This window comes from Harpia harpyja, chromosome 6 (assembly GCF_026419915.1).
Source record: "Harpia harpyja isolate bHarHar1 chromosome 6, bHarHar1 primary haplotype, whole genome shotgun sequence".
In the NCBI taxonomy this organism is placed as follows: domain Eukaryota; kingdom Metazoa; phylum Chordata; class Aves; order Accipitriformes; family Accipitridae; genus Harpia; species Harpia harpyja.
Window position 1 is genome coordinate 27,821,103 of NC_068945.1, and position 9,589 is coordinate 27,830,691.

Below are 9,589 nucleotides of genomic sequence, written 5' to 3' on the forward strand. Positions count from 1 at the left end.
GTAATTCTCAATCAGGAGCAGATTGCCCTTCCTGTATCTTTTCGAAACAGGCAGCCTTCTGTCTCTAACATTAACATGGCAGCTTCTTCCACCAAAAATAAACTCAGAACAGTAAACAGAAGGGATGTGGCACAAGTGAAAATAAAAAACTTCATTTCTGGCTTGCGTAAAGGCATGGAAAATTTCACCACTGAGGAGGAGCTACAAACATAAATACGTAAACCCCATTTCTGATGCAACAAAAGCAGTGTAGGAGGAGGAAAGAAATGTTCAAGCTTGGTTCTTCAGTTCCTAGGGGTACTTCTGAACACATATTCAATTACAGAGTCTAGTAAAGGAGGAGTGGGCTGCCTGCTCTGAGCAAGACCCGCTCCGTTGTGCTGCTGGCAACAGCACGCTCACTTTGCCCTGATGTCGGTACGCAAAGACCCCCAAACAACATGACTCTGAAGCTGTTCTCTGCCATCTGCAAACACAATCTCTGTTTTTAAAATAGATCATCTCCTCCGAGGCTAAAAGTACTTCATTTCTAAACTGCTGAGAGAGCACTGAATGATACACAAAGCTATCCCATGAAAGAGTCTTAACAGCTAAGCCTCCTGGCTGTACAAGACATGATCCAACAAAACATGCGTGACCTGGCTGCAAGGTTCTCCTGGAAAGCTACAAGGCAAGAAATTGTTCCTCCTTAAAACCTACTCCACACTTACCATAGTTTTAAATATCCACCATGCTGAACTTTCTTTCTCTTAAGATACCACAAAACCATTTTCCACACCCCTCTTAAATTCTTATTCCTCCAAGAGTTTCTCCATTAAATTATCCTTATTCTGGACCCCAGAAGACTAATGCAGAAGTGCCATGCAGCGGATGATTTTAAATCTGAACTTTCTGCATCTACTAGGACACAAGCAAGAGCTTTACATTAGCGAAAGCAGGAGCTTTATGGTTTTCAGAACGTGCCCTAGACTTACAAGGAGTACAGAAACACAGCACAAAATGGTTCAAAATTTATTTTAGACTATTTTAATTATAAGAATGCCTAGAATTGCCAGACAGGATCAACTCTTTCCATTGTGCTAGGTATATATTGCATATTCATAATTGATTTAAGGTCTTTTCAACCCTCAAAGGCATGGCATCACCAACTGATCTGGCAAAAGGTAGGAAAAGGATGACGTAGAGTCTCAGCACAAAAATAACGTAACGCTATACAGTAAGACAGTCACTGGTGCAGCTCAAATCAATTATAGCAATAAAAGAAAATCAAATGCTTTAAATGTATTACTTCTTAAATTGCTTTTGCTCTCTGGGGTGGCATCTAGTTTACTTAGCTATGAGACTTGACAAGGTCCCAACAGTGCATTTTTAAGCTCTCCAGTAGCACTCCCAAAACAACCTGTGAGTTAAGTATGTGACCTGGCATGCAATTTTTGCTAGTGCAACTCATTTACATTTTACTATTCATGCTGGGCCAAGCTTTCTTAACATGAGGTCAGTGACAGTCTCCCCACAACATGCACTTCATACACAGGCACACATGTATACATAACTCCAAACACACATGAGCAATACTGTGCTCAGCTAGAAGACAGGCATTCAACAAGATTTACAAAAACTCGCAGTGATTGAATCTACAGTTACTGCACTTCATATCAGCTTAATGCACTTCTCTCTCTGCACAGCAAATTCAGATGCAAATGTAGTTCTTCACAATGTTATTTCTCCAGAGGAGTAAGCAGTCTGAATGCTGAAGACATTTTGCCCGGTCACAATTTTCACAACAGCTGTCTGTACAGTCAGTGAAACAAGAGAAAAGTGTCACTGGGACATAAAACCAGTAGCATCAGCACAAGCGGAGCAGGAAGACCATTAGCCTCAGAAGCAGAAGGTAGAGGAGTCAGGCACTTAAGAGGACCAAACCACAGGGCAAGGTACACACCCACTAAGCCATATTCAAGAGATGATCACATGCCTACGTACACATAAGAGCATACCGTACACACAAACAATTTAACCTTCAACAAGGCCATGCAACTTTTTTTCTCGTCTTAAGGAAATTAAACTCTGAGAATACCACAAAAGTCTTCTCCACTTCCAGCTCACACAGCCCCCACCCATTTTGCTAATCCACACACAGTCATCTGAAGAGAGAGCAGCTTCCCCTCCCCATGCACCCATTTAAAAACTCAGAATCAACAATAAAACCCTTTTACCCTGAGCCGTGCACTCTTCTTTCCAGAGTTTTTTTCTGCTCTATTAATTTCTGTTGTCTCGCTGTACTCACACAGCCCTCCTCCCCCCATCCTCCTCCCCCCCCCCCCTTTTTTTTTTTTTTTTGTGGACTGACCCACATTGTGATAGGTCAACATCCAATGTCCAGTGCCTTTTTTGGAAGGGGAGAGGAAAAAGAGAAAGGGGGAGGGAGAGGAGGAGAGGGGATGTTTCCAACCTTCCAACCGCTCCTTCAACCACACTTGGGCCATGCGCTGCATCCCTTTCCCATATTCCCAGCAGCCCCACTCCACACAAACTAGTCAAGCCCTCTGCTCCCAGGGGAGAAACACAGAAAGACTACAAAGATATTCTGCAACTGGCAGAGAGGAAAGAGACAACAAGAAAAAGGATGTGTTGTAAACGCTTGTGTCTGGCATGACAGAGGAAGTTTGCATTTCATTTTCCAAATACTCAAGAACAAAGTCAAATCAGAACTTTTTCTACCACGACTTGCATTCATCCTTCCCCACCTCCAAGCACCAAGACAGAGGAGGCAACAGTTTTAAAGTTGCCACAGGGTATACAGTTACTCTAAGGAGAACCAGAAGTCAAACTCTACACCAGGATCTAAAGCCAGTGAACTTGTGGCAGTCACACATGAAGGGAGTTTTTTTTACATTGGAGCATACTTTTCCACACAAAATATAACATACAGAATCTATCAGATCAGATCCATACTTAAATTTAGCAAGTAAATGTGCTGGAAGAAGCCAGACATCTTATCACAAGCCTAGGCAACTGTGCAGTGATGCATATGCGGGAGATGGCACATCTGACTTCCCTAGCAATCATTCTCTGATGCAAATACGTAGCAGTGATGAGCACTGCAGAAGTAAAAACAGTGATTCTCAACAAAGCACCCAAAGCCACTCAATATGAAGCCATTCTGTTATTGCTAAAACAACATATGATAGGCTTATTTTTGTTTGTGGGTTGTTGCCTTTTTTTTTTTTTTTAAACTCTGGACATAAGACACATACATCCTCTTGTTAATTCCAAAAATCACCAATTCCTAATTTCATTAGTCCTGTTCAACACTGCCCTCTCCACACTTCTCTCCTGCCCTGCTACTCCATCAATAAAAATAAAAATCCTACAGATGCAAACTTCTAAAAGCAGAATTAGGAGCTTTGTATTCCTGAACTCCTGGGAGAGGAGAGTTCCTGCCCACACAAAAATGCCAAGCCTTAAATACATCAGTATTACAGCTTTGCTAGTTATATAGAATGAGCCCAGGCACAGCATTTCCCTTACAGAAAAGTTACCTCTGGGAGCTCACAGGCAAAGAGCAATGCCTGGGGGAGGAAACCATTCTCACCCTTGCTAGCTAAATCATAGCAAGTAGAAACAGCATCAGAGAGGAACACCTTGCCCAGCATCCGCTTTCAAAGGCTACTTACACCACAGGAGTGGCTAGAAGCTGCTCACCCTTTCCTGACTCAGCACCAAAGCTGACCACAGAGGTTTGCAGAGAAGTTGCCAATACTGTTTGTTAGAGACTGACAGATGCCAACAGCTACTAAAACACAGTTCGAGGCAATTATGAAATCCCCACTCTCTATCCCAGAAGTCTGAAACAGCAATGCATTTTCTCTGTACAGAAAGCAGCACACCAAGCGTCCACCTGAGAGGGGTGTGTGCTTAAAAAAAAAAAAAAGAGAAAACTTCAACCCAATTTTTCCAGACACTGTAACATTAAATTACCTAGTTGGATGAAGTTGCCTAAATGAGAATTTATATGAACAACTTCTAGCTTAAAATTCTGCTGTAAAATCAGTGCCATCACAAAGCCACTGGGACAGGGGAAAGAAAGTCTGAAAGTCAGGAGAGTTTGGAGGAGGAGAAGTCAGGAGAGTTTGGAGGAGGAGAAGTCACTCCCAGCTCCCATGGGACAATTAGCTGCAAATAGCTTCACCCACCACCACCGGCCCTTCCTAGCAAAACTGGCAAGGAGGCAAGATGTGGTGAGCCATGAAAAGAAATTCACTCTCTTCTAATCTGCCTCCTCAGGTGACTGGCTTGTCCAGGTTCATTTTAAGTAACCTGGACAGAGGCACAGCTACTTACATTACTGCTGCCTGGGCTGTATCTGTGCTGGAGATGACCAGGCAACTGCAGGCTCCCAAGCAATCAGCTCAGCAGCCTCCAATAGCATCCATGTCATGTTTCACAGACTGGGGAGGGAACAACAGGCCAGCAAGGTCAGCTTTTAAGGTATTATTTCATCTCATCTCTTTCTCAAAGCCTCACTGCTGCACAAGATGACATGTTGCAATCATTTTCTTTGCTGAACCAGAGACACCTTTTTTTTACCTTTTTGTCACAGAGTTGATCAAGGGCCAGACGTACAACATACCCAGGCAGAGAGGAACGCTTTTGGATTAGACAAAAAATTTGAAGCCATGACACCATCTCTCTACGCTCTTGGTCACTCTCCATTATACAACATCCTCAAACAGCTGATCCTGTCAGTATCATCAGACTCCCAGCCACTGTGACTGTAAGATAATAGCAGTATTCCCATCCTTTCAATCCAGAGACAGACTTGAGGGTAGGGAGACAAATATCCAGGCACTCTATGGGTTAAAGGACATTCAATGCTGCCTGTAGAGCATGTAAGTTATTTCCCTCTTCAGGTTTCCTGTAAATTATGCCCCTCAGGGTCTATAAAGACCTGGTCACACCCAGACACAGAAAGGTTCCTGGGCAGCTTGCCTATACACTGCATTTTCCCAGACACAGCTTGCTCTGTTGCCTTCCCAGACGTGTTACACGATGACAAACAAAAACCCCACGGAGATTGAGTTGATTTTTAAAGACTACAGAGAACCTGGCTATAAGCGAGTACTCCAGTCCCCTGCCTCTTCCTAGAGGAGGAAGACTCTGAGGCAAGACTCCTGGAGGGTGGCTGCAGCTCAGTGCTTCAGCTGGCAGAATTTCACCTTCAAACCCTTCCCGTGGAACTGCTGCTCTGAAAACACATCCAGTTGCTCTCTCCCAAAGTAGTCCATAAGGGGGAAAAAAAAAATAAAAAAGAAAGAAAAAGAAAGAAAAAACACCAAAAACCTTTTCAAAAGGGTGCTTCCAGTCCAAGCGCTATCATCTTTTACAGTTATTTTAGCTAAGTGTTTTAATCCATCTTATCACAGTGTCAAACTGCTTTCAGAGCCCCAAGCGTTCTGGTAGGGTGCAATGTCTTGGCAGGAAACCGCTCTGCCACCACAAGAAAGCAAACCCCAAAGAGTTTGGGAAGAAGCGAGAACAGCACACAACACATGCACCGCTTCAAGCGAACAGATGGGCAAGTCAGCACACAAAACCCAAACACGACGCTATTCTCTACAACACCTCAATTTTCCAGGGCCTCAACGAGTGCCATCAATCACAAGGTCTAAAACAGAGAAAAGCTTCTGTCCCCAGCCCTGGCTGTTCAAAATAACATGCAGCAGCTTTGTTATGCAGACAGCTAGCAGCAGTCTTGTCCTAGGAAGGCTCTACTGTACAAAGGTTAAGTGCAATTTTTCTCTGAGGCTGTACTATCCTCTTGATTCTGCAGACAGCCCAGCCTGTACATTTACTGCTGCTTTATAACCTTGGTTTCCTCAATTTTAGCCTGAAAACCCTGTGAAAACTAGTCACAGCAGTGGCCCTTCAGAATCAACAAGTCTGATTTGCAACTTCATATTTTACCTCAACCTTCAATACTTTGAACAATGCAACACTGGGCTCTTGAAGCAACTAGGACCAAAAAGCAAACACCTCCCGAGGAATTCACTGCTCCCACCAGCCATTGCTGCAAGAGCTTAAAGATATCCTTTGAGCTGCTGGAAAATGAAACAGGCACTTCTCCTAGAAGGAGCAGGCAAGAGCTCATCTCCATCGCTGCAAACATAAGCCAATTAAACACAGACCCAAAACAGGAAGGGAGGAGGGATGAAGGGTAAGTTCCATCACACGGAAATTAAAAGGTTGTTGTCTTAAGTCAAAACATGATTATTAGATGTTTTAGTTAACTCAGCAGTAGAACTGAATAGAGAAAGGGACTGACATTTTTAGTGGGGAGAAAGGTGTTTTAAAAGTTATTTTGAGTTGGGGAAAAAAAAAACAACCAACCAACCCACCCCTCCTTTATCCACGAGAAGAAAAGAACCCTAATCCCACAACTGAGCAAAAGCTCATCCCCCAGCCTGCTACCAGCAAACAGGCAAACCAGCTGACAGAGAACAAGGCGGGTTCCTAGCTGGATTCTGTCAAATCTTTAGAAACCAGCCAGCTCAGAATGCTTTCGTTATGCCAAACCAGCTAGTCACGCTGAACTTTATTTTCTGACCAGCTTGTGCATGTCTAAGGACCTTTCCCTTCTAACTGCCACGTGTCCCAAGGAGACAGACAAATAAAAGTACAAAAGACGCCCGAGTGACTGGTAGGCACTCTTCCGCTTGCCCCACATTTCCAAAACACAACCCGTTCAGCACTCTGAACGGATTGCAGAGACCTGAGCAGAATACAACAAAAAACATCTTCCCACACCACCGAAATGGTTAGAAATGCTGACTTCAGTAGCAATGCTTTCCTGATCATTTTACAGCAAGACTGAATCACTTCTGCTCCAGATGCAGAGGTAGCCACCTGCTGCATACATGCCACTTAAGGTTTACAGCACAACTATAACAATGATGGTATTAAGGACTTAAAAACTGCTCCACTAGACCAGAGCAGATTCCAAGCCCATTTTCTTGGGGACAATGGTGAAAAAAAGCCTGAAGTAAGCCTTTGTGGAATACCTTCACCATAAGAAAAGCTCTCCCTAAAGTCCTATTGTTTAGTACTGAGCCAACATCCTAAAAGTGTGAGAGTTCATTCTTTCCTGAAGTACCATACAAACACAAACCTTTAGTATTGGGAACCCGAATAACCCGAACATTTCTAGAGAAATTTCCGATCCCTTTTAGGGAGGCTGCTAAGCTCTTAGACTCAAGGGTAACTTCCAGCAACACAAGTTCAATGGAACAGTTACCTATTATGTTAAAAAAGCCAAGTCTTTGTTAGTGGTATGTATGCTTTATTACATTTTCATCGATTGTTGTCTTTTCCTTGCAGGATAGGAAACAGACATCTCTATTCATCCTGTTAGCCTTTGCTCTATTATTGATCAATACCTTCTATTTTTCTCTTCAACGGAGGTAAACAGTCTTCCCTCTAGGGAAGCCTGTCTATGTCTTCAATAATTACTCCTGCTCAAGCTCCTTATGTGGCAAGAACAATTTCAAACTTTCTGTACGGGGGAACCATGTTCAGCATTTCATCTAGATTTCCCACTCCTCCTCCTCCTCCCACTCTTGACAGCTTGGTGGTGTTCCAGGCAGCTTTCACAGAGCTGTCTCTGAAACCACTCCAGTCCCTTTCCCGGATCACAATTCATCAGAACCCACTCACGCACACGTTCTTCCAAAACCCTCCTTCCACTACACGTCGCAGCTGCCGAGACTGAATTAGCCCTCACGGAGCAACTGAAATTTCAAGCCACCGTGAGCATCCAAACAAGACCCACCGCAACTCACCTGCAATACAGGAGCACACGGGTACAGTAACAGCCTCCTCGCACACCTACCGCACACGCACACACCTCCGGTGTCTGTCAGTCCATCCAGCCTGAACCAGAGGCAAAGCGAACACAAACCTGGTGCCCACCAAACCCTGGGGTATGGGGCTGTGCGGGGGCAACGCAGCTCTGTGTGTGTGCGTGCGTGGGGAGATTGGGTGGGCTGCAGCAGGGAGACGTTGTGGGTGGGGAATTGCGTGGGCTGCATCAGGGGGAGGATCGTGGGGGCTGCACTGGGAACTTATGGGGAGGTGCGGGGGAGGGGGGGGGGGCGCGTGTGTATGTATGGAGGCCACGCAGGGGGAATGTGCGTGGTGGGGGCAGGCTGTGGGGGCTGCGTGCGTGGAGGGGGAACGGCGGGGGCCGCACAGAGGGGAAGGGGGGGGGCACACCGGAGAACTGGGAGGAGGAGGAGGAATGGGGGGGGGGGGGCACACGGGACTGGAGGTGGCGACCACAGCGGGGCGATACGGGGGAGTAAGGTGAGTTTGGGGGGGGTAAGGTGAGTTTGGGGCGGCCTTACCGAGCACACCCCCCCACTCCCGGGCCAGCGCGGCCCCCTCAGGCCCGCCCCTCGCGCCCACAACCGCCCCCACTCGCCGGCTCCGCGGCCACCCTACCCCCGCCACGTCTTACCTCCCGGCGGGCGGAGCTCAGCTGGGTTCAGCCCAGCCCGTTGAGGTGAGGAGGGGTCGGGTCGGGCCCTGCCCCGCTGCCCCGCGGGCGGGCGGGCGGGCGCCGGCACCGGCGCGGAGGCGCTGAGGGCCCTCAGGAGCCCATGGCGACGCCGGGCCCAGCCCGGCCCTCCGCGCCTGCGCACGGCACTACACGCCCCGCCCACTCGCCGCGCGGGCGGGAGGGCGGGGCGGTGGGAGAAGAGGGTGACGTAACCGCTCGGCTCTTAAAGGGGCCGTTCCGCCGGACGGGGTGCGGGCAGCGCTCGGCGCTCGCGGAGCTCCTGCCCCAAACCCAGGCCGCGGGGTACCCGCGGGGGTTTGCAGAGTTCCAGCAGCAATTAACACTCCCGGTCCAGGCCGGTTAAGGGCAGGACTACCCTCAGGAAGGTCCCCGCCCCTGGCAGCTTTTTTCCCCCAAAAAACTCCGGGGGAAAAAGAAAAAAAAAAAAACACACAAAACATAGGTGTGGGTGTTGGAAACCAAAGCTGTACCCTCTACTCAAGCCAGAAGGGATTTTCAATCAAAAAAAAAAAAAAACCCTCAAAAACCCAATAAAAAGTCCCAAACCAAGCCCTAAAAAGCTCTAATATGCAAGCAAACTGCTTGACGAGACTTTCTCCTGCTTCTTTAGAAGGGCACTTGCCCTCTTCTTTCAAAACATAGAGCTGCTGCCCCATACCTCCCAAAAACGGCAGTGCCTTTCCTTCCTGTCCCAAAAGAGAGCTCCTATTCGAAACACAGCAATCCCTCCTGAACCCAGCCAGATCACGGCTCCACTGCCTCCACCACGGTGAGGCCACGCACTCGGTGGAGCAAAGGCACCACGGGGAGCTGGGTGTTGTCTTCCACATAGGCAACGTTCCTCTTTCTTACAGAAAACAAGGTTTAGAAGGGGAAAAAGTCCAGTTTCATTCTGATCCCTCAAAACCACTCAAAATGGAAGCAGGACCGACGCAGGATAGACGCAACAGGACAGTACCCCATACCCCTGAACTACCCTTCTCTTCCCTTCCTCCCTACTTTTTCTTCTCC

General features: G+C 47.1%; 1 protein-coding gene across 6 annotated transcripts in view; it reads right to left on the bottom strand.

Moving 5' to 3' along the window:
• Nucleotides 1-8,708, bottom strand: part of TMEM184B (transmembrane protein 184B) — a 31,200-nt gene extending 22,492 nt beyond the window's left edge. Inside the window, exons 1-2 of one of the 6 annotated variants that reach the window (XM_052789406.1) lie at nt 8,516-8,706; nt 4,345-4,451 (exon numbers count right to left, since the gene is read on the bottom strand). Coding sequence is in view for 1 of the 6 variants with exons in the window: in XM_052789401.1 (XP_052645361.1) it covers nt 2,217-2,372 (156 nt within the window). In the remaining 5 variants the exon portion in view is untranslated. Of the gene's footprint in view, nt 1-2,216; nt 2,388-4,344; nt 4,452-8,515 lie in introns of those variants that run through there. The other 5 variants (XM_052789404.1, XM_052789405.1, XM_052789401.1 and 2 more) reach the window with 5 other exon arrangements.
• Nucleotides 8,709-9,589: the final 881 nt, after the last annotated feature.